General features: G+C 42.1%; 1 protein-coding gene across 1 annotated transcript in view; it reads left to right on the forward strand.

Moving 5' to 3' along the window:
* The first annotated feature begins 6 nt into the window (after nt 1-6).
* Nucleotides 7-24,910, forward strand: part of Pon1 (paraoxonase 1) — a 28,644-nt gene continuing 3,740 nt past the window's right edge. Inside the window, exons 1-7 of the mRNA XM_010603416.1 lie at nt 7-97; nt 6,621-6,691; nt 8,058-8,113; nt 8,489-8,657; nt 16,255-16,378; nt 19,474-19,674; nt 21,023-21,104. Of these exons, the coding sequence (XP_010601718.1) occupies nt 24-97; nt 6,621-6,691; nt 8,058-8,113; nt 8,489-8,657; nt 16,255-16,378; nt 19,474-19,674; nt 21,023-21,104 (777 nt within the window). The 5' untranslated portion in view covers nt 7-23. The remainder of the gene's footprint in view (nt 98-6,620; nt 6,692-8,057; nt 8,114-8,488; nt 8,658-16,254; nt 16,379-19,473; nt 19,675-21,022; nt 21,105-24,910) is intronic.

The following is a 24,910-nucleotide window of genomic DNA, read 5'->3' on the forward strand; positions in this document are numbered from 1 at the left end:
CTCCCGTCCGTGCCCCGCGCGCCATGGCGAAACTGCTGATGCTCACCATCGCGGGGCTGGCGCTGGCCCTCCTCAGGGACCACCGCTCTTCCTACCAGTAAGTCGGGCTGAGGTGAGGGCGCCAGGAGCACACCGCCCCCAAAGCAGGGTCCGCAAAGGTACGGGATTCGCATCCCACCCGGGCTTCGTGGACGTTTGCCCAGGTTCGTGTGTGCGAGGCGAGGCGGGAAAGGCAAGTTGTCCGCACACGGACACTGATATGAGATGAGGCGCTGTGTGGCTGGCTACACACCTGCTTCTCGATCCGCGGAGAAAACCCAGTAACGGCCTGGGTGCCTTGGTTCCCGGGCTTTAGGGATAGGAGAGCCATGGCGAGCCTTGACGCACACCTTCCTAGGCCGGGAGAATCTCGGTTTGAGACCCTGCTAGCTGGGACCGAAAAGCTGCATGCGGGGGACCCAGGGACGCAGGAGCAGGCGTCCAGAGGCCCCAGGAGGCTGGGCGGAGAGGAGATAACTCCTGGCGTCCATGGTTGGTGTCCCACGCTTGCCTCTTCCCTTGAGTGTGGGATCCTGGGCAAACTATTTTGATCTCAAAAACTCAGTTCCCGCAGTAAACTGGGAACAATTATACCCACTCAAATACGAAGCGCCTAACAAGGGGCCTGGAACATAGTAGCTGTGCAATAAACGTTACTTTCCTGCTTCTCTTTAAAATATTGAACAATCTGCTGGGGTGTTGGAGGTGGAGGGAATGTTTTAAGAATGTATCGGAAATTTTGTGGCAGCTTTTTCAGGAGTTCAAAGTCTAGAGATCACCCCACAAGATTTAGTCAATAATATTTATTCTGAAGTCAAACATTAATATAAACACAACATTTTGGATTTTAAAAAAATGTGCTCTATGGTCTAATTAGCAGCTTTCACTTAGAATAGGTTTTAAACACACTATTTGTGATTTTTTTCTTCTAATTGAATTTTGAAATCTCAAAATATTAAAATATTAGAAAAAAGCAGTTAATGATTTAAACTTTTAAGTAATAGAAAAACTACTGTGCATTTTCATTAATCACAGAACTGTTGTCAGGAGAGTTTATACAGACAGGGGAGATGGGGTCAGAGCCTCCTGGAGTAGCCCACCCAGGGGTAGGCAGGGAAATCAACCACTGTCAGAAGGCACAAACGCCTTGCTACTGGAACCTGTCATGTCCAACCTCAGGCCCTGTCTGACACTATTCAGCTGACCAACCTTGCTTCACAGATTCCCCAGGGGGTTGATATGCAACTCTGTAAAGGGCATTCACTTCTGCCATCACCCATGTTAGAACCAGAGCGAAAGGTCTTGGACAATCAAAAAATACCCTTTATCCCCTTTTCGGAGAGATGGCGCCTCCCTCTCAGGGAAGATCATGAGTTTGCCCAAGGGAGAGAAGCAAAGCAATGGCAGGCCCACACGGTGCTTTCCACTTTGATCTGCAGGGATGGGCAAATGTATGTAGAGCTCTCAGAGGCAGTCACTGGGATCAGGCTGGGGGAGTTTGGGGAAACCTACAAAGGGTATCCGGAGGGATTTTCTGAGTTTAGGAGGAGGGAAGAACAGAGAGGAAGGGTGGAGAATGTGTCCCTGGGCCCCATGCCCCTGCCCATCCTTGAAAACTTATGGCCTTGCATCAGCCCAGGAAGGCCCAGGACAACAGCACCTCAGGCTTGCTGCGTGGGGCCCGCAGGGGCACTTTCCTAAATTGCCATCATAATGCTGAGACCACTTGTTTCCCTTTTCTAGAAGGAAATGCCGGTCTCAGTACCTCTGTGCACCCCTGCCGTCCAACGCCCACTCTAGGCAGCCCATTGTGGCGGAGAGGGTCATGGTGCATTTCTGATCTTCTGGGTTAAGTCACATTTCTACAACTTTCAAGTTATTTTACCACTGTTGCAATTTATAGCTAGATGTCCCTCCACAGCCTCCAGCACTCGTAGGTGGGGCTTTGGGGAGGTGACTGGATCATGGATTGGATTCAGTGGATTGGTCCCCTGATGAGTTTATGGCTAAATGTGATGTTGGGAGGTGAGGCCTGGCTGGAGAGGGTGGATTCCTGGGGACGTAGTTGGGTGGTCTGTCTCCTTCGCTCCTTCCTTGATGGCTCTTTGCTTCCCACTTCCACGTCACTAGCTGTTTCTCCTCTGCTGTGCCTCTCTGCCATGCTGCCCTACCTTGGAGTTAGCTGACTATAGACTGAAACCTGGAAAAAAAACTTTACCACAAGAAAAGTTTTAGCCTTGTTCTCTGCCTGAAAACTGCGGGATAATCACACATATCACAGTAAGGTATATACAAAATTCGGCACATAATAGATGTCCTATAATTGTTTGCTTTGTAATTGCCATGTGAGATCTCGGAAACTCACCTATCATCATACCTCACTGAAACCCTAGGCCAAGGACAAACCCTCCAAGCCTCAGTTTCCCCAGTCAATGCACGCATACCACCTTCACAACCTGACACCCTAGGCTTCAGTGCCACATAACAAGCCAAGGACATCTGCAGAGTCTCCTCCTTTTACAGGCGCCTTGTTCCTACTGGAAGTCACAGGGATCGGCAGGATGTAGAATTCACTCACCAAAGGCAGAGTGCACAGGGAGTAACAGAACCAAAAGCCAACAAAACAACAGGTCAAGAGCCCCAGTGCATACACATGTGAAGTGTCATGAGGATGGACAGGGAGTTAGGAAGATTAGGTACACCTGCAGGAGGTCGTGGAAGGCCCTCTCCATGGAGAAGGCAATAAAGGGCATTGCAGGTGGAGGGGCAACGTGAGGAAAAGAAAAGGGACAGGGAAGGGACACAAGGAAGGGTCGTTATTATGTCACCTAATTTTTTCACTCACATCCCATCATTTTTAATAACTGCATAATATTTCATTCTAGAAATATACAATATAACATTTTACATGAAAGGACACTTACATTTTGCTGTATTACAAACACGCCATTTTATACATCAGGTCTATTATTCCTTTATAATAAATTCTATAAATCACTGGCCACACAGTATGTACATTCTCCAGGCTCTGATATATCTTAACACATCATCATCCGAGGGGAATATACAATTATTACAGTTCCATTATATGGAGACTGGGGCATCTTCGAGACAGGAGTTTTCTACAGCAGAAATGCTTACCAGAAGCCAGCATCTCTTGAATGTCTACTATCTCCATAGCACTGTTCTGGGTGCCGGGGACAGAGTGAACAACACTCCTACACACGTGCGTATTCTCCCTAACTGTTGCAGATCTGGCCCACGCTCGGCTCTGTACGGGAGTCGCGTCTCTTGCTAACAGGGGTGTCGTCCCTGTCGGGGACATTTGTCTGCTCTCGAGACAAAGGTCCCGGAGCCTGAGACCTTGATTTCCCACAATCCCTCGCAGAGGGACGCTGCTGGAGCTGGGGCATGCACAGTCTTGGGAGACTGGCAGGCCGGAGGCGGCAGAAGCCGCGGAGGTGCAGGTTCCTACGCTGGCCAGTGGCAGTGAAGGGTCACAGGTGCAGGGTACCAAAGGGCAGTGGCAGACAGGCTGGTGTTTGTAGAGCTGCCCAGAGGCACTCGGGGCATGGTGCAGCCATGCGGGGCTCTGCTGCAGCTCCCCATCCCTTGATCTTCCCCTATGGGATGCCTCATCTCATTTGATGGTTTTTGTGGCCTTCAGCCCTATGCTAGGTTTTCCTGTTTGAAATCTCTCCAGTGGCTTTGCTGTGGTGACAGAGTCCACCACATGAGTTAGCCTGACACGGACAGGAGTTGTGCCTGGGTCTTGCACCGCCCTTTTCACCAAACCTGACGGAGCCATGTTTCTCAAACAGTAGAAACTGCTGCCTTTACCTGGTCTTCAGATGACACCTGCTTTTGAAAGCCAACTCTACCTTTTTAAATAAGAGACCACATGGAAATGACCTGGCTTCTCTGAACCTCAGTTTTCTTACCAACAAAACAAGAAAAACAGGGATCTTTGTCCCAAAGGAGATTAAATGAGGAAATATATGTGAGAGCCCTTAGCCCAGAGCCTGGCACATAGTAGGTCTCAGAAAGGAAACTGAGTGAATGCAGAGTGAAGGGCAGCAGAAACTTGTCTGTTGAGGACACATGTGGCCCCAAAGTTCCAGAACAGACTTCTGGATGTGCAGTGCGCTCTCTCTCTCTCTCTCTCTCTCTCTCTCTCTGAAAAGGGGCCAGCATATATTTGTATATTTGCAAATGCTAATTTCTGGACAGACTTCAGAGGCTTGTGAACCAGGGACCTATCTCAGACAGTGAGCCTTATCACTCAGACCTGGAACATTTGAACTTCATCAAGCTCCTGACAAAATATTTCCTGGTAATTTCAGAATAGGCAGTAAGATATGCTCTGGATAAAGTAGTACAGAATCAAGTGCCTCTTCCAGCTGTTAAGCAATGCTGTTCATAAATTTTTCCTTGTCAGAGGATTCGATGGGAGACTTGCTTTCCTGCTTGGCTTCCAACCCCAGCTTAGCCATTTTATAACAATGTGGCCTTAGAAGCCCTCTTAATCCAGTCATCTGTAATTAGGGAGAACAGTGCATCTGGGAGGTATTTGGAGGTTAAATGAAGGTGTGCACAGCACTTGAACTATTGTGTCAATGCTGGCCCACTGAGATAAGACTTGTGCTGGCCATGAATTAAAACTCAAAGAGCTGGTGCAGACTTAATGTTTCCTTTTGAGCTGAGCTGTCATTCATTGTGACTCTTCTACCATTTGCAGGTTCGAGACCATCTTGCAGGATAGAGATGTGTGGATTAGAACAGGACCCCAGCAGTTCTGCCTTTCTCTGTCCTCTGCGCACTGATCACATTTAATGAACCCTATGAGCCAGGCTTACCCTTTCTGTGCATTTGTGGGGGGCAGCTAATTTGGCTGTTCAGTATTTTCGAGAAGTTCGGGCCCATTCAGCAATTTCACATCCTTGACTCCCTTTTTCCAGACCACTCTGTGCATTGTCCTTAACTGTGGTCTTCATTTATCCTTAGCATTTCATATCAATCTTTTGAGTTCCTTGGGGCATCTGTATGAATACCGGCTGCACCTTTGCTAGGTTGGGGTCTTTCATAATGATGGTTCACAATCCATTTAGTAGACCATCACCAGCATTTTTAAATAAATGATGTAAAATTGAACAGAAAAGGTAAGAATATATCACATGGATTAGGGATTTGTTTGTCAACCTTTTTCAAATGGGGGTGAGGTGTGAGTGTGTGTTGCGTGTGCATTTGTGCCACGTACAAAGCTTTTCCTAATGTGTTTCTGAGCCTGAAAGTTTGTGGACCACTTCTTTATTGTTTTCCTTTTTATTTATTTTTTGTAAACTTTTGTAATTATACTGTCAGATTTCCATTATGGCTTCCCAGATAAAATGTCAGATCTTGCTTCCCTTGAAGTCTGACTTCTAAGTTCACCTTGATTGTTTCGAAAGCGAGAATCTCCTTCCAGACCAAACCTTTCTCCTCTCATGTTCTTCTGTCTATCTGTGGTTCTCTGTGCTAACTGTCCATTAGGCCAGTGGGGATGCTTCCGCAAAACAGATCACCAGGCCAGACCCACTATGACAGTGGAATCTGTAGCCAGTGGAATGCAGCAGAACATGCTGGTTTTTTCTGAATAAACGAATGAATGAAAGCTCAGTGATAAATCCTTAGCAGTGTGTAGCATGTTGGTAAGAATTGTACGCAGTGTCTGTTTACCTCTAGCCCATCTTCCTCCTTCAGTGACACTAAATCTCCAGGAAGGAAGGTGAAAAATTCCTCAACCTATGTTTAGGAAGATTCCTAGGTGTTTTTGAAAATATGTAATCTGTTCTTGAAATTTCATGTATTGTTTAATTCTCTGTGCTAAGCTATAGTCTGTTTTTTTGTTGGTTTCTTATGCTTCCCCTTTGCTCTGCTCAGGAAGCCCGATGGCATCTCCTTCTCACATCTATTCCTTTTTAATTTGTCCTTCCCCCCAAATTTCCCCATATTTATATACTCAGATTTAATAAATTGCTTGTGTGTGTGTGTGTGTGCAGGTATGCATATGTAAAGCTTTTGTATAGCCTGGCTTTGGCTATAATTTTCTGAAGTTTCAAATCCTTTAAACACACCATTTATAAGGTGAAAGCAAGTCTGAAAGCAGATGCCCAGGCCTGACTGTGGAGCCAGTCTGGGGAGGTGTTAGGAGGGTTATCTGTCAGCAGCTCTGAAGCATTAATGGGCTAAATTGGAGCCATGTTGCCATTTAATGGAACTTTCCACGTAGGAGTCTCCACATGATTGATGAAATAGTTCCTAGTCCTGCAAAGTGCACAGAGACTAGAGAGGACACCACGTGTCTCTTTTGTGTATCTGTTCACCTCTGCACACAAGAGTCCTTACACAATTCAATGTCATGCCCCAAGGTCCCCACTGGTTTTGCCCTGGCCTTGCCTCGTAGCATTGCAGGTACCAGGGCCACTGCCTCTGAGGTTATAACCGAGGCAAAGTACAGTGAAGGGAAATTTGTGGACTGCTTACCTTTACAACTTAATTCTAATATCTTAATAGTTTCATGTGTGTGCCATTCTCCCTTCTAGAAAACGACTTAATGCTTTCCGTGAAGTAACACCAGTGGAACTTCCTAACTGTAATCTTGTTAAGGGAATAGGTATGTATGAGAAGAAGAAGTGTCTCATTTTAAACTGCTAGTGTGTGATCTTGCTATTTATTTCATAAATACACCAGTTTAATTTTGTCCAAAAATACAATGTTGAGCCAGGAGAGTATTATTAAGTCAATAGTTAATTATAAATATCATATAGTTTGACTTTTGACTTCACCAACATGTTGATAGTGTGTTGGCAGTTTTTTTTTGTTTGGTCAATAGAAACAATAAAAAGTCTCGGCTTTATAGTAATATAACCAGGAGACGGCAGAAGACAAAAGAAAGAGGAAGATGAAGCATCCAGCAAAGAATACATTTTTAAAGGAAAAAAAGCTGTCACAGACCTTTGCAATTACCACAAGGCCCCCCTTCATGAAGGTTGGAAAGGAAATTTTTTCCAGAAGCTCACAACAAAGTTCCATTTAGATCTCATTAGTCAAAGCTAGAGGACAGGCTGGTGTCCTAGCTGCAAGGGAAGCTGGAAAGTAATTCCTGGTTTCCACTGTGGGAGGCAAGCCCTGTCAGCAAGGATGACAGAGTAGAAGAATACCAGCTGTTGAAAAACCAACAGACAATGTCCCAGGATTCAACTCCCCCTCTGGTTTCAACCAACCAGCTTGTTGAGATATGTGCTCTTATTTGTGTTGGTTGGTTGGTGTTTTTGTTTTTACAATTATATCTCAGTGGACTACAGTTCTGAATGCTAGAACAGAAGCCTCATCCAGTCTTCTGACCAAAATTATTTGAGAAGCATACATCTCCATTAAGAGTATGAATATAAAGCCAAATAGTTCATTTGTGTCTAGCTTAATTGAAATTTTAAAAAATGTATGTGTACTTAAAGCCTAATTAACTTGAAAGAGTGATATTTTGTTGATATTTGTAAGTAATAGTAAATGGGTGTTCTTGATCATCCAAAATGTATCCTCATTTAAATTCAAACATTTAGAATTTATTTATACTTCTAATATGGTTTTCAAACTGTTCTACTTGGAACTCTTAAACATCAATGTATATTTATAGTTTACTCTGCATCTTTAGAAAAACAGCAAGTTCTTTTCAAATAATGGTACTTTTTGTACATTTTGAAAATTTCCATAAACTTTATATCAATTTTCAGACTGAGGAAAAAACTCTACTCCATCAGTTTGAATCAAATATATTAAATATAAATTTTAATTGCACTTGTTAATGATATTAATCTGTTTACATTTCTATATAATTACATCAATATCTTGAATTAATAAACGAAGGAATAAATTACTCTGAATTTGTCAAAAGTACCCTATTTTTAAGTTAAGGGTGATGAAAATTGACTCTCCAGCTCCTGCAAAAACAGGAAACAATCTGTACTTTCTCTTTTCTGTAGAAGTGGGTGCTGAAGACTTGGAGATACTACCGAATGGACTGGCTTTCATTAGTACTGTGAGTGTTTTCTTTCAGTGATTTTATTCTGGAATACTTTCTTAAACTGGCAATTTAAATCTTTGACTTAGGCCGCCTTCTACTACTTTATTTAAAGTGAGTAGTTGTATGCCTTTCTGGGAGGCTGGTAGTTGTGTCACTTTCAGCCTTGCTGCAGGTGATGGGAGGGTTTGTATGTGGGATCTACAGGAGCATGGGACTTACAGTGTCTCCCAAGGGCCTATTGAACCATCAGCTAAGAGGCTTCGTGAAGCCTTGTGACCAGCCCTGTAGCAAGGCCAGGAGTGGCTGATGTAAATGCACTTGCCACTGAACTCTGCTCTTAGCATTTGAAGTGGTTGTCATGTACCTGACTTTTTTCCTCTTGCCTTTAAGGGATTAAAATTTCCCGGAATAAAGAGTTTTGCACCTGATAAGCCTGGAAAAATACTCCTGATGGATCTAAAGGAAGATGATCCAGCAGTGTTAGAGCTGAAAATCATAGGAAATAAATTGGATTTATCTTCCTTTAACCCTCATGGGATTAGCACTTTCACCGATGAAGGTAACAGTGTTTACTGCTTACTGATATACAATGTCAAATTTAAAACAGAAACAAAAATAAGCCCATGAGTGGATATTGGTTTGTCTCAACCAATAAGCATAAGATGAATCATGTTCTTTTGAGTTTTAAACTTACTCCTTCTGTTAACTAAATGTAATATTTAAGTGACTTACATGCTTGAGAATGATGAATGATTAAGGTTTATAAAGTTTCTGATTATAAAACACCAATATTCACATTATCTTTTTCTTTACTATGATCGTACTCATCCCTACTCAATATAGATTTTCCATTTTAAACAACTTGAAAGAGTGAGGCATTTACAGGAATAAACTTTTCTGACCTAAGTGCTCTGTGACCTATACATCCAGTGACAGCAAGTCACTAAGATCTATCCAGGCATGGTTGTGCACACCCATAATCCCAGCACTGGGGAGGCTGGAGAACAGAGAATTGAAGTCCAGCCTGAACTGCATGGCTAGACTTTGTTGGTAATACAAGAAAAAGCAATAAAGAAAGGAAATGAAGGGAAGCTGTCATGGGCAGTTTTCTCTCAGCACTGTCGTTCTCTTTGCCTTCCTGCCCACTTGCACTCTCTTCTGTGCTCTTCAGTTTGATACTTTTCAACATAACCTGTTACATCCTTTATCACAGTTTTATGTGCTCCTATTTCCTTAATTTCTAAAGCAATTTTCAATCTCAGTTGCACACAGAAACACCTATGAGCTTGAAAAATCCCAACACCCAGTGATTCTGATTCCTGTGGTCTGAGGGAGCACTTGCTCAAAGTTGTCCAGAATAAAAGGTGCCAGTGGTGAAAGCATCTGTACCAATGATCTCCCCATCCTTATCACACGGTCCCTGTTCAGTCCCTTCCCAACTGTCCCTACTGAGGGAGTGAGAACTGCTGCCTTGAAAGTCATCAGTGATATTATTGTTATTATTAACAAGCAGCCTTTTTCTCTTTCCTCCCTTTTTTCCTGCCTTCCTTTCCCTATCCTTTTCTCTCTCCCTCCTACTTCTACCACACCTTTCTACTTCGGATTGGTTTTTCCTTCAAGAAAACACCCACTTCTGATATCCCAGTGCACTCATCTGCCCTGGTTCTGACCGATCTTAGCTGTTCTCTTTGCTAATTCTTTCGTCACTCATTGACAGATTTTTGAGCCTCTTCCCAGATTCTTTTCAACCTTTTACTGCCTCTTTATTCCATTTCAGAAACTTTAAGTCAGGGTCACCATACCTATACTCTAGAATATTCCCAAATCTGAGTTATTGGTATTACTGTTATTTTCTTGTCAGCCCTTTAGTTCCATGACAAAGTGCTTCTTTTAATGGTCTTCTATCGATTCGCCCATTCAACATTATATTGTATTTTTAAAATATTTTCAAGTGCAAATAAACACAGTGTTTGGCATGTGCGTATGTTTAAAGATAACATGGCGTAGTATTACACAAACCCTTCTATCAGTTGCTGTGGCATTAAATATCGGGGACCCCTTTTTCTTACAGTTCCTTTAGAACCACTTTGTAATGGCTTATGGATCACACTGTGTGGGAGCACCAGAATACAGTTGATCTGCTCACCACTACTCAGGTTTTATCCACTTTTATGCTCATTCCAAAAATGCCGAAACATTCTTGTGTGTGGATCTTCAGTATTTCCTTAGAAATGAATCTACACTTTAATCCCCACTGTTTAGCTTCTTTTTAAAATTTTCTATTTGTACGTGTTTGCAGATCATGCCGTTTACAGTCATCTTGGGGAGCTGTTACTGTACATATCACAGCTTGTTTCTTCTTTTTTAATCCCCTTCCCCTTTTCTCCTCTTCCCTTCCTCTTCTTTCAATCCCCCTATGTATTTTTCATTCTTGTTGATATTATTGATCCTAGCTCATGTTATGGCAAGTAATGTTTACATTCTTTGAGGATATTAGGGTCCTGAACATGGTGTATCTTTATTCTACTTATTTCCCCTTCCTCTCTTCTTCACCCCCTGCCCTTGTTCCCTTAGATCACTTCCCTATTGCAAGAGATTCAACCCCTTGTCCTGTTCTATCCATCCTTACTACTCTCTTTGTTTGTAATTTGCCTCACTCAAGTGAGAGATACCATGTGGTATTTAAGCTCGTGTGTCTAGCTTATTTCATTCAGCATTGTATTTTCCAAGTGTATCCATTTTCCTACAAATGTCTGAAAGCTGTCGTTTTTATGGCAGAGTAGTATTCCATTATATATCAATACCACATTTTCTTTACCCCATCATCTGTTGATGGGTATACAGGCTGTATTTAGGATTTAGCTATTTGCTTCATGCTGCCATAAACATTGGTGTGCATGTAGTGTGATATCATAAGCTTTTGGGGAAAGACACCTATCAGAGATCTCTGGGTCATATGGAATTTCTAATTTTAGTTGTTTGAGAAATCCGCATATTGGTTTCCATAATAGTTGTACTAGATTACATTCCCAGCAACAATGAAGGTTTCCTTTTTGACCACAGTCTTGCCAGGTTTGTTACCATTTGATTTCTTAATGATGGCCACTCTTTCTGGAATAAGATGAAATCTTAGTGTTGTTTTAATTTGCATTTCTCGAATGGCCAGATATGTTGAGCATTTTCTCATATTTGTTAACCATTTGTATCTCTTCCTCTGTGAAGCATCTGTTCATTTCTCTTGCCCATTTCTTGACGAGATCTTTAATTTTAGCTGATTTAATTTTTGAGTTCTTTATATATTCTAGATATTAGTCCTCTGTCTGAGGAGTAGCTGTGAAAATTTTTTTCCCATTCTGCAGGTTGCCTCTTCATTCTGTTGACTGATTAATTTGCTATAAAGAAGTTTTTAGTCTGATGATATAATCCCATTTGTTTATTCTTGCTATTTCTCGTATAATTGAGCTTCTGCTTAGAAAATATTTTCCTATACCTATGTCTTCAAGTGTTTTACCGATTTTATATTACAGTAGGTTTAATGTTTCTGTTTCAATATTTGGATCTTTGATCCACTTTGAATTTAATTTTCTATCGAGCAATAAGGGTCTAGTTTCAATCTTCTGCATACAGATAACCAATTTTCCCAGCAACACTTGTTGAATAGGCTGTCTTTCCTCCAATATGTGCCTTTGTCTCCCCTGTTGAAGATCAAATAGCTGAATGTGACGTAGGAAGTTTCTGTACCCTCAATTCTGTTCTATTGATCTGTGTATCTACTTTTGTTTCAGTTCCATGTCATTTTTATCACTATTGCTTTGTATTATAGCTTAAAGTCAGGTTTTGCTGTGCCACCTGATATGCTTTTATTGTCCAAACTTGCTTTTGCTATTCTGGGTCTCTTCTGGCCCCATATGAGCTTTAGGACTGTTTTCGCTAGATCTGTAAAGTATGCTATTGTTATTTTGATTTGGACAGCACTGAATCTGTATTACACTTTTGGGAGCATGGCCATTTTGATAATATTGCATCTGCCTATAGAGGAGCAGAGGCCATCTTTCCATTTTCTCATGTCTTTTTCAGTTTCCTTTTTCAGACTATTGCAGTTTTCTTTGTAGAGGTTTTTCACTTCCTTGGTTAGGTTAATTCCTAGGCATTTTATTTTTCTTGAAGCTACAGCAAATGATATTATTTTCATAATTTCCTTCTCATCCAGGTTATTGTTAGCATACACAAATACTAATGATTTTTCTGCGTAGATCTTGTATCCTGCTAGATTGATGAAGGTTATTATTAATTCTAAGAGGTTTTTTTGGTGGAGTTCTTTGGGTCTTCTATGAAGAATATTGTGCCATCTGTAAATAATGATGATTAGTTCTTTGTTCCCTGTATGTATACATTTTCTTTCTTTCTCTTGTCTAATTGTTTTGCTAATGTTTCAAGTACTACATTGAATAGAAGTGGTGAGACTAGCCAGCCTGGTCGTGTTCCTGCTTTTAGGGGGAATGCTTTCAGTTTTTCTCCATTTAGTATGATGCTGGCTGTTGGTTTATCATATATAGCTTTCGTCATATTCAGGTATGGTCCTTCCATCTCTGTTTTATTCATTTTTTAAAAATCATATATAGGGATATTGGATTTAAAGCCTTTTTTTCTCATTGAGTTTATTGGTACATTTTAGGTATGCAGTATAGTTACATTCATCATTGGGATCTTGTACCTTTGCATGACAGGTCTTGGTTGTATTTTTTCCCCTTATCCCTGCCCTCCCGTCACCCTCTCCTCCCTTCCCTATTTACAAATACTTTATTTCCATTTTCTCATTTTTTGCCTTTTCCTTTTTACCTTTCCACTACCCTTCCCATTTCCTGTACACCTTTAAAAAAATTTTTTTTTTTTGGTACTGGAGATTGAACTCAGGGCCTGTGCTTGTGAGACAGGTGATGGAACTACTGAGCTAGATCCCCAGCCCTAAAGCCTTTTCTGCATCTATTGATATGATCATATGGTTTTTGACCTTATGTGATGCAATACATTTATTGACTTACATCTATTGAACCATCTTTGAATCTGTAGGATGAAACCTATGTGATTATGATGTATGAACTTTTTTATAATGTGCTGCATTTTATTTGCAAATATGTTGTTGTTAAGGATTTTTGCATCTATGTTCATTAAGGAAATTGTCAGTTTCCTTTTTTAGATTGACAGTTTTCTTTTTCAGATGGGTCTTTATCTGGTTTGGGGATTAGAGTGATACTGGCTTGGAGCACTCCATTACTAACTAAACCAAGATGCACATTAACACTTAAACCTATGACATGTCCAGTGGGAACACAGATTAAATTTTATTGCATATCTGATTTCCAAGTAGCGTCTTTGCTAGAGTTGGAGTGCTCACACCCCGGTATCCCACCACTGCAGTAGTGAAGTTAACTCAGAACCTTTTTGTATCAGGTTGCAGCTATTCTTGCAGAGTCTGATCCAGTCTGAGTTCTTGGGCTAGGACTCTTGTTGGCCCTCTTGCTGGGTGTGATGATGGATTTAGCAGACAGGTTCACTGGCACAGAATTGTCCACTGAGTCAGGAGTATTCCTGTGCAGTCAAATCAGCTACAGCCAAAGCAGGCTAATCTGTTACAGTGGTAACTATCAGGGCCAGTTGAGAAATAAAACAACGTGAGGCCCTGTTTTGGGTCTCCGTTTAGCCTAGAGAAGAAATCTACAATCATAGTGTAAGCGAATTAACAGCCCAAGTATTTACCCACAGTTAATGTGCACTAAATATGATTGCTGTGTCTCCTCTAATGGTGAAAACAGCATTCAGCATTTATTTTATAGAATCAGTTGTCCAAAGCCCAGAGGGTTGGGGAATCAGGTAATGCCAGAGGAGGGAAAAGAGAAGAAAAGAAAAAGAAAAAAGGGTTTGTTTGTCTGTTTTAGGTCCTCTGCTATGTGGAATGGGAAAGAGGAAGTAGGAGGCAGGCAAAGGATCCTGTATATGTTAAGGGTATGTTATATATTTAGACGGGAAAACTGAGCACAAAAGTGGTAGTGAGATATGGGGATGGGAAAAGATTCTACGACTGATAATACATATTAGAGAAAAAGTTAAAAGGAGACAAATTAAAAGGGAGAATGGAAAGAAAAGAAAAACTGAAAATGAATAAGGCACAGGAGAAAGAAGTCAGGTGAAGAAATATGGATAGGAGCTGGGGATTTAGCTCAGTGGTTCCAAGGGAGAATTCAAGTACATCTATAAACTATATTGGAGGAAAAAAGGCAAGAGTAAGTGAAGCACAAATACACAGATGTGTTCATAAAAGGCAAAAAGGGTAAAATAGTGGAATAAAATTGCGGGAGAGTATGTACAGAAGAAGGAAAACAGCAAAGAATTAAAAAAAGTAAAATAAAAAATTTTAAAAAGTAATTCAACCAAGTAAAGACTAGTAAAAGGAAGTTTTCTATCTATCTCTTGGACACACGGCTCTTTCCCTCAGCCTGGGTTTAGGGGCCGAGCTCAGGCCAGGCCTTGCCTGTCTTCACGCTGTTCTAAGGAGCATCCGGCCCAGAGCGGCGCAGTATGGAGAGATCTGCTCACCGTGAGGACAGGGCCAGTGTAGCCTCCTGTCCCGTGTAGCTCAGCCTGAACCCGGCCTCTGACCGAGGGGCCTGGTCAGGCTTCACCAGCCCCTGCCTCGCAGCAGACGCCCCCCATGCAGTGCGCTCTCCCGTGACTGTCCTTCCTCATCCGGGAATTTGGCCGTGTGAAGCAGCTGAGGGGCTGCTCAGGGATCCAGGTTCAGCCACCCAGCCCCTCCCTACAAAGGGGACCCCGCCAGCTCCTGCTCCAAGGTTGTAGGGGCAGGCACTTGCGCTGAGGTCGCTCACCAGCTGCTCACCACGGAAGGCCGTTCAGGAAGCAGTGTTCTGCATTTCCCTCGCTGGTTCCCAATGAACGTGATTCCTGCCATCCCAATGCAGGTCTCTGTGAGCAAAAAATGATTAGTTTCTCTGTCTCCCATCTGGCAGCTAGCCAGACACCGGAGGTAGCGCTGTAGAGCCCCTTTTCGGCTGTGTGATCTCTTCTGTATCACTTAATCCTATTTTCTTCTCTTTTGTGAAAAAGTTCTCTCATGGTTTCTGGGTAAACTCCACTCACTCAGGTTACTTTCTAAGCTATAGTTTTCCAATCTCTAGACACTTTGTCTTGGAGAAGCTCCACCGTTTTGGGACTCCTGTGTTTAACTTTTGCCTCCCTCATTCCTCAGCCATCACCAGGGCCGTCAGTGCCTTCCATCAAAAGCCTGTCATGTCCTTTTGTGGACAGAGTCGTTCTCTCTCTCTCTCTCTCTCTCTCTCTCTCTCTCTCTCTCTCTCTCTCTCCACTCTCTCTCTCTCTCTCTCTCTCTCTCTCTCTCTCTCCTTTCTCTCGTTCTTCACTTTTGCTTAAGCACTTCACGACAAATAAGTAAACACTTGTTGGTGGACTAGGTTCATCAAGAGCATCGTAGTCCTCCTTCAGTTCTCTTGGGTTCAACCGACTGCACGTCTCATCATTGCCCTCAAACACCAATGTGTTCATGTCAGAGGTTCCCAAAGATTTACCGCTCTTAAGGTGGAGACCGTCATCGTGCATCACCTGCTAAGCTCTGATCACGTCTTTTTGACCACTGGGACCAATTTTCTTCAGGTCCTAGCGTCCCACTAGCTCATGGAAAACGCTTCCATCTGCTCCTCTTCAGCTGTTCTGCTTATGGCACCTGTTATCTGATACCGTGCCAATCATCATACCTAAGCTGCCTTCTACCAGCAGTTTCTACTTCTTTATCCCTTTTGTCTGAACGCTGCGTCCTGTGGAGACCATTAAAGCCTCAGCAGCTCTAATACCTCACTGTGGAATTAGTGTGACACTCGTTCTAAAGTTGAGGATATTTTTCTTCCTGTGGAGTTTTGAGTTTTTAGATTCTGTCACCCATTCTTCCTTTAGACACTCTTCTTTGGCTCCATCCGAAATGCTTCTCTGTACAAAGAGATGGAAATATTCACGTGCCTGACATCCTAAGTACTCATCGGAGGTGGGTTGAAATTGCTTTCTGGAGACAGAGCTGACAGCCGAGGGATCATTTAATGCTTTGATTTTTGTTTTTAATCTCCTCTCAGATAATACTGTGTACCTGCTGGTCGTAAACCATCCAGATTTCAAGTCTACAGTGGAGTTGTTTAAATTTCAAGAAGAAAAATCACTTTTGCACCTGAAAACCATTCAACACAAACTTCTGCCTAGGTACTGAGATACAGCATGTTTTTATTTTCCTTTAGCAGTAGTGGATGATTTGTCCACGCTTAGCTTTTCATTTTGGGTAGGACCTGGTTCAACACCCATTCCTGATGGTCACAAACTCCTCTAAATATTCTTATGAAGAAACTTGCTAGGACTTGGGCCTCCGAGAAGGCCCATTCTCTACCTCATGTACCAGGCCAGTCGGGTGCTAGTTCATCGCTCCTAAAGTCAGATATCCATGCAAACTTTTACCAAGAAAACCTTGGCTCCAAGACCAGACAATATTCCAAACATAAATATGTTTCATAGATGAGTTCCGTATTTTGAGCTCATTTACTTATTTTTATTTATATTAAATAGAAGAATCATAGACACTGATGTTAACTCAAAGCATATATCCAAAAGAACTGAAAACCCAGTCTATCTAAGGCATCCCTGTACTGTCTTTACTGCTGCTAGATTGAGCACAATTTATGGGACAGCAGGTCTTAGAAAACACTCAATTCCATACTAGACTCCTAGACCATATGATACACAGAGAAAGAAAATCCTGGTCAATCCAAAACAAAGTCAACTTCCTTTCTGACCCTATGAAGATTTAGTTTATGAGACTAAGGATAGATTTAGGAATATAATCTGACACTATCTTCTAAAATGTTTACCTCCCAATTGTTACTGACTTGCTGGAATCCCAACCTCTACATATGCAATTTCTGGACAACATTCAACACCCTGAGGTTTTTCAGTCTGGGTTGGGCTCCTTTTGTAGGTATCTCACCACGTGCATGGCACATATTCCCACCCTGTCACCTGTGCCGCTTCCTCTCCTTTCTTACCTGATGGTTCTGAAGGTAAGAAAGTTGAGTTTGGAGAGAAATTGAGATACTGGACCAAGGTCAACTGACTAGTGGTCAAGTAGGAAGCATTACCCAGGGCTTCTTCACCCCAGGATGAGTGTAAGTTTAGAGAACAGACTGGGATAAAAGAGTTTATCCATGAATTCACTCGGCAAATGTATTGGGAGAAAGAATGAAGTCACTGAGTGTTTAAAGGACATAAAGAATACTAAGGTCTAAAATAGGACAATATATGGAGAATCTGGACCAATGTTAATAAGAGTGACAAGAATTAATGATTTTGGGCTCTAAATCAGGGGCCACACTAACCAACCCAAACATGATTTTAATGACTTTTTACAAATGCCTTCTTAATTGGGTGTTATTTTTATACCCATTATGTATCTTTAAAATTTTTAAACCTGGAGTATTTGTCAAGTTGCTTCATTTACCATAAATAAATGGTACAGGTAGGATTTTTAATCCCGGTACCTTGAGTCCAGAGTGAAAAATTTATTTGATTTTATTTCCACCATTTAATCTTGGAAATCTGAGATTTGTCAAATTTCCCAGAACTGGACTTCTTTTAATGGAAAAATTACAAGAATACTGGACTTTCGCAGCATAGAACCAGGTTAAAAGTAACCAAATCACCATACATAACAAGAATTTGTTTCTTTTGACCCAGGTATTAGCCACATGTAATAAAAACTTTTGATGGTTGTTTATTTTATTAATGTTTCAATTTCTACATTTATTATAATTACAATATATTACTACTAATTATACCACAAGTATTGCTATTGGTCATTTACTGTATGCCAGGCATGGTGCTGAGACCTTCAAAAACATGATTTCATCTCCTTCTTACCCCAGTCTTTCAAAGTCTAGAGAGAAAACTGCATGTTAGAGAAGTAGCTCTAAGTGCAGTGACACACTGTAGTCCCATGTTGTGACAGTAACAGGCAGGGTCAGGATTCAAAGGGAGTCCATCAGGTTTCAAAACTATTGCTGTAAACCATTCCACTCTGCTCATTTTTAAATGAAAAACAGACAAGTGATAGTGAGACATACACATTTCAGAAATGTACTTTTGAAACAGGAAACCAGAGCACAGATTCATACCTTGAGCCTGTACAGACTTTTCCTCAGTCCTTCACCATTTTTCCATGTAGGAGTAGTGGCTTCCATCGACTGAGGATTTATGAGTGTCAGGCTTCCTGCAAAGCACACCATAGGCATTGCCTCGTTGGAATTCTTGCTGCAACTCCACAAATTAAGATTCTGACCCTTAGCCTTTCATTAATGAGCTGTATAACTTTGGGAAAATCATTTAACCTCTCTTTGCAGATGAGAAAACAGAAGCTCTGCATATTTTTCTTTCTTGCCCAAGAGTCCAGAGCTGCGTCAGAGCTGATGCACTGGCCATTACGCACTCTGCAGCAAAGCAAAGATAATTTTCTCTCAGATCATGGCCCCGGGGAACTTCCATCACCTCGATCAGCAAGGAATGACTCACTTATGTGTTTGCTATTGTACCCATTAAAGCAGAAAAATAGACTTGTATATCTTACATTTTCAGTGACACAGAGAGAATCCTAATCAGAGAGAGAGAGAAAACCAGGCAATCTATTTCTGAACATTGTTGTACATGGACATCTTATTCAGTTTAGAATCACAAAACTTTCAGGCTGGAAGATGGACCGACCTATCATCTTCCTTTCATTGATAAGGAAATAGAGGCCCTGCCTTGTGAAATGATTGATTTCCCCTCCATTGCACAGCTAACAGTACAGAGCTTTAGAAACACAAGTCTTCAAGCTACTGGTTTGACGTTTTCCCCACTGCTTTCTACCTTTAGCAGACAGTCAGTCCCCTGTGAGCACACACTCACCTTGCTCTGACTGCTGGCCTCCTGTAGTAGTTGATGAATACAGGGCATCTACACGCTCACATGGACACACACACACACACACACGCACGCGCGCGCACACACCATCATACCATAACACTACTTTCAAGACATAGCCAATAGTATTGTTACATTACAATGCTGTAATCACTCTTAGGATTTCTTAAAGCCTTATCATCCCTGAAGATTGGCCAGACAGGACTGATTCCATATTAATTCTAGGCCTTTATAGCTAATACAAAGTTTCTCCCACACCCTGATTTTGGGAATAGACATGAATGAAAGCCAACTTATAATCCTGTGGTATATCATACCTTCACCTGTACATTTTGCGTGTGTTTTAATTGTAGTGTGAATGATATTGTGGCTGTAGGACCAGAACACTTTTATGCCACAAATGATCACTACTTTGCTGACCCATACTTCAAGTCCTGGGAGATGTACCTGGGTTTAGCATGGTCATACGTTGCTTATTACAGTCCAGAGGGCGTTCATGTGGTGGCAGAAGGATTTGATTTTGCAAACGGAATCAGTATCTCACCTGATGGCAAGTATGTATGCTTATTAGAATGTAATGGATTTATTCAGGTTCTTAGTAGATAGCTTTAGAACACAGCTCTTTTCTAAGTAATGCAATATACTTTAATATGTAGTCTTAAATGCAATTAGGAAAAAGGTAAAATTCTTAATTTTTCAAGGAGTAAGATTTATCAGATCCAACATTTCTTTTTAGTGAAGGTATCCTGTATTTTCATTTGAGTGGAAAAGGTATGTTTCAAGAGAAAGTATTGTATGGCTGGGGGTTTAGCTCAGTGGTGCACCACTTGCCTCGCAAGCTCAAGGTCCCAAGTTTGATTCCCAGTCCAGAGAGACAGAGAGAGAGACAGAGAGAGGGGGAGAAGGAATTGTACTAAACATTTGGTATTATCAAACAGATTTGTTTTGAAGATTTTTGAGTGTATAATTATATTAGTAGAATCTATATTTAACTATATCTATATGTCTATGTATTTACATCTATCTATGGTACTGGTCTGTGACAAGATAAGGAGTATCAAGATCTAAATCAAAGCACTCTTCCTTCAAGAAAATCTTACTATGAAAAAAAAAAAAGCCAGTTTCACTCAGCAGTGTTCTTAGTGATGTAGTTCCTGTACAGTGTTTGTGCTGTGTTTGTGGTCTAGGGACCATACTTTGGGTGGCATTATCCACGTGTAAAATCTATATGTCTATCCATCCATGCCTTTCCTCATCTCATACTATCAAGGATTTTAGAGCAGTAGTAACATACACTTAAAAAAATCAATGTACAGCTTTCAGTTATTTATATTGGCCCTGGTCTTTGAAAGTAAGAAACAGTGAGGCCGTCGTTTCTCCTTCTGCTCTGGGGCACTCTGTGCTCCCCAAGAATCTTTGTAGTGTTTGGTACTGCACACTATACAAAATCCTAAATCCACAGCGCTGGGGCTGAGTTCAGGGCAGGAGGAGAGGAAGACTCTTCTTGGGCCGAGTCAAGCACTTGATCTCTTGTATTTTCTCTGGCCTGAAAGAAGGGACTGTCATCACGGGCCATCCCTGCAGCCTCCATGAGGAGAGCTCACTGTCCTCTGCAGTGCAGAGCCTGGGGCTTGACGTTGTGTTGACAAATCAAGATACTAAGATCCCTACTAATTAGGGATGAGCAGATTCCCACCATCAGGAATAACTTTTCAGAGATAAAACCCCTTCATGCATTGTAAACTCATCAAGCTCTTTCAGAAATTAGTGTGCTTTGAGATGGGCTCCATTTTTCATTCTCCAAGTATGAAGGTCTTCCATGGATAGAGTTTTTACAGCACACTGTAACCTTTAGAATTGCATCAATTCGAGAACTCTGATGTAGTTCTTGCTTCTTTGAAGGTATGTCTATATAGCTGAGTTGCTGGCTCACAAGATTCATGTGTATGAAAAGCATGCTAATTGGACTTTAACTCTACTGAAGGTAAGATGTATTAACACTGTAAGTTTGCAGAGTGATTAGATTCCAATTGATTTGTGAAATTAAGTGAGGAAAAAAGAATTGTCTAATTGGAATGGCTGAGAACCAATTTTTCACTCCTTTGTTAAGAGTCGCCAGCATCATGTGTTTGTTGTTCACTTTTGCTTACCTGCAGAGTGGAAAACAGTGGATCACACATCTCACCTCTGAAACTTTGATGCTTTCTGCTTTAAATCTGGATTGTGTTCCTAGGTCCTTTCTCACTCCCCTCTCCTTTTCTTATTTCCTCTATTCTGATGAAAAGGCTAATAAACAGCCTCAATTTGTATCTAATATAGATCTTCTCTGTGCGGTATTTATAAAGGCCACATGCTCAGAACGGCAGGGTGTGACCCAGGTGGCCTGCACTTCTTTGCTTTTGTCTCCAGCCATTGCACCTCTTTTGTGTCAGGTTGGTCCCAGAGCTCCCTCGTCGTGGCTCTGCTTTGGATGTGGACTGTTCCCTTTGTTCAGTGTTCAGAGTGACCATCTTCTGCATGACCATGGCTCTCTTTCACCTCCTTGCAGTCTTTTGTGGAAATGTCACCTCTCCTCACTACCTATCCACTTGCAGCTCTATTTCTGCATCCCATGTTTCCTCTCTTTGTACTGCATTTTTTTTTCTTTTCAACAGCATCCTGTGTATTTATTGTCTTCTTTACGATCTGTCTGCTTGCCTAGTGTGTAGGCTCCACCAGGATAGATTTTCTGCCCAACACCTAGCAGCCATTCACCAAATACTTGCTAGACTAACATAGTAGGGATGGGTATGCACTGGGACTCGACTTCTGCACCCACCAGTTCTGGCCCAGTATGAAGGTTCAGTCAGAAGGAATAAAAACACAAAGGAGAGGAGAGGGGAGGGAAGAGGAGGAAAGAGACTAAGAGCAGAGACTAAGAGAGGAGAGACTGAAAGCATCTCCTGTCCCTGAAAAACCATGCCACCGCTTTCCTGCCACCCACGCCTGCAGCTTGAAGCACTGTCACCAGCGACTGCACAGCTGTTCCATCAGCACCTCCGAGGTGCTGTCTTGATGGCCTCACTCTGAAAATTGCCTCGAAGCAACAGCCAGTGCGCCATCATGTTTGACAATGAAGATCACCACGGGGCTGGTGTGGTATTAGCTGGAGTAGAGTAGAATCTCACGCCCCGACCGGCTGAGAGAATAAAGATAAACCGCAGTCGTCACAGTAGGCGCTTCCATAAATGGAAAATGGAAGACGTTCGTCACAGAACCCAACCCAATATACACTCAGCACAGAGTGCTAGGGCTCGGCTCCCGGCTGGGCAAGGTTGAAAGTAAGGCTTGTTCCAGATTGGGCTTCTACTTCCGGAAACAGACCACGCCCACCCCATTGTGATGTAACCCTCAGTAGAGGCCACCTCCTGAAACTCAGTGCTCTTCCTTTTGAAAGATCACATTAATTAAATACCTCAGGCTGCCAACAAGCTTGATAAACTAGCTGTGGCTCACTGTAAAATTTGTGACGCGGTATGGTGGGTTTATGTCCTGCCAAATATGGCAGCCCCACCCCCAGCCCCACGGAATGTTAGCCTGGAAGAGGAACGATGGCTCTGATGCTCGCTTCCACTGGATGCATGCCTCTGCCTGGATGCTGAGTGAAGACAAATACTGTGATCCCTCTTACCTGGAGTGCAGCGCATAGGCAGATCCACAGAAACAGGAAATAGATGTGTGGTTACCAGGGGCTGGCAGCAAAAGTCAAGAGGGTATCTGTTTAGTGGTTACGGAGTTTCTGTTTGGGATCATTAAAAATTCTAGAGCTAAATGGCTATGGTGGTAAATGGGCATAATGTCAGATAGTGTGTGAATTCACTGTTTTCTGTGTGTCAGGTATTGCACTTTTTAATGTTAATTTTAATTTTTATTAGTGCATGTTTGCGGTCCATGATTACACTCACTGTGGGAGTCGATACCTGTACACACCTTCATTCTTTTTTTCACCCCCTTTCTCTCCCATCTTCCTTCCATCTCATGGTCCCCTTTCCTTTTGCAAAACATCTATCTCTCTGTTTCTTATCATCTAGCTTTTATTTTTGATCTTTATATTTTTGGGTTTCTCATATAAAAGAAACTATGCAATATTTAAGTTTGTGCGCCTTATTTCACTTAACAGCATGATCTTATGATATGTCCATATCCCTACAAGTAGTAGTACTCCATTCTGTGAATGTACTTAGTGTCATTGAGCTGTATGTGTAAAACTGGTTAAGATGAAATATTTGGTTATATATGTTTTACCATAATAAAACACCCCCCCCAAAAAAATTCAGTCAATGAGTTAGTCACATTTCAGTGAGTTTTACTTCTCTCAAAATTGGGATATTTGTTAACTAATAATATAGCTTTTCTCATATTTATTATGCTTCATGGCCAAGGAATGGAAAATCTTCCACTTGTTGCGGTGGGAGTGGGGTCTGTGATACACAGACCACTGTAATGAGTCAGGATGCCAATGAATCACATATTTGCAAGCCAAGTGTCCTAGTTACTTTTCTTGTGACCGAAACAAAATACTCAATACCAAAATTTAAAGGAGGAATGGTTTACTTAGCTCACAGTTTGTAGAGATTTCAGTCCAAGGAAAGTTGGCTCCAAGGCAAGGCGGGATGGCAGAGAAGCATCACAAAGGAGAATAAAACCATTCATAATGTGGAAGGCAGCAGGCAATGGCAGCCTTCTTTCTGTCCTGCTCATATTCTATCCAGGTTAGACACCCTTAGGGCAGGTAGCTCTCACACCCAGAGTGGGCCTCTCCCTATTATTCATCCCCAGAACTATGCCCAACCAATCAGTGGATTAATTTAGTAATCACACACCCTGAATCTCAGCATGACACACTCTAGATCCAGCTGCCTCAGAAAAAGCCCCACCTAAGACCATGAGGATTTGGGAGGACATTTAGATACAAGCCATAAGAGAAAGAGTTCATTTCCAGATTCAGAACTGTCTCCATGCTGGGCCCTTAACTCTTTCTTTGTGGGAACCACAAGTACTGGTTACCAAAGAGCTCAGTACTTGTGTGCTGGGTGATAGGACCAGAGGCTTCTGTGTCCTCCCAGTCCAACCTCCAACTCTCATGTCAGCAGGCTTTTGTCCACCTTGAAATCTACCCATCGGCTGTACCCCTTCCAAAGGAATGGACATGCCCATTTTCTGCACGTAGAGAAACTGATCACGATAGCATAGGTGCCGACACTGGGAAGGATGATGGTTCTGGGGCTGCAAAGATCGATTCGGATGCTTGCTTGGCTGCTCCTTTTGGCCAACCTTGTCTGTTTCCAGGCTAAGGAATGACAGCCCTGCGTGATGGTGAGAACGAGGCTCTGCCGTGTGGACTGAGCCCTCACATGGACACAGGAATGGCCCTGTTTTGAGTAGGAAGCAGAAGGCAACAGTGGCTCGCAGCAGCAGCCTGCCCGCTCACTGGCCTAACAGTGATTCACGGCTGGTTATTTACTGGGGCCCTGAGCACCTGGTAGCTAGGCTGAACTCTCAGGTACACAGTAGATAGTGTTTCCCCAATGAGAGTTAGAGGTAAACAAACAGATGGAATTTCTTTCCAGGAGAAAGCAGCGAAGATGATGAACGGTGGAATTAAGAATCGTTGGTATTCTTTATGATCCTGGTACAAAGCCTCGGCCTCAATCTGTGCAGTCATCACACACTTGCAACTTATATTTAGGGAATAAATGGCAGAACAACAAGGAGTTGAATAACATGAGGGAACAGAAAAAATTTTTCTCA

Source organism: Fukomys damarensis, unplaced genomic scaffold, assembly GCF_012274545.1.
Source record: "Fukomys damarensis isolate Sample0158 unplaced genomic scaffold, DMR_v1.0_HiC HiC_scaffold_4, whole genome shotgun sequence".
In the NCBI taxonomy this organism is placed as follows: Eukaryota; Metazoa; Chordata; class Mammalia; order Rodentia; family Bathyergidae; genus Fukomys; species Fukomys damarensis.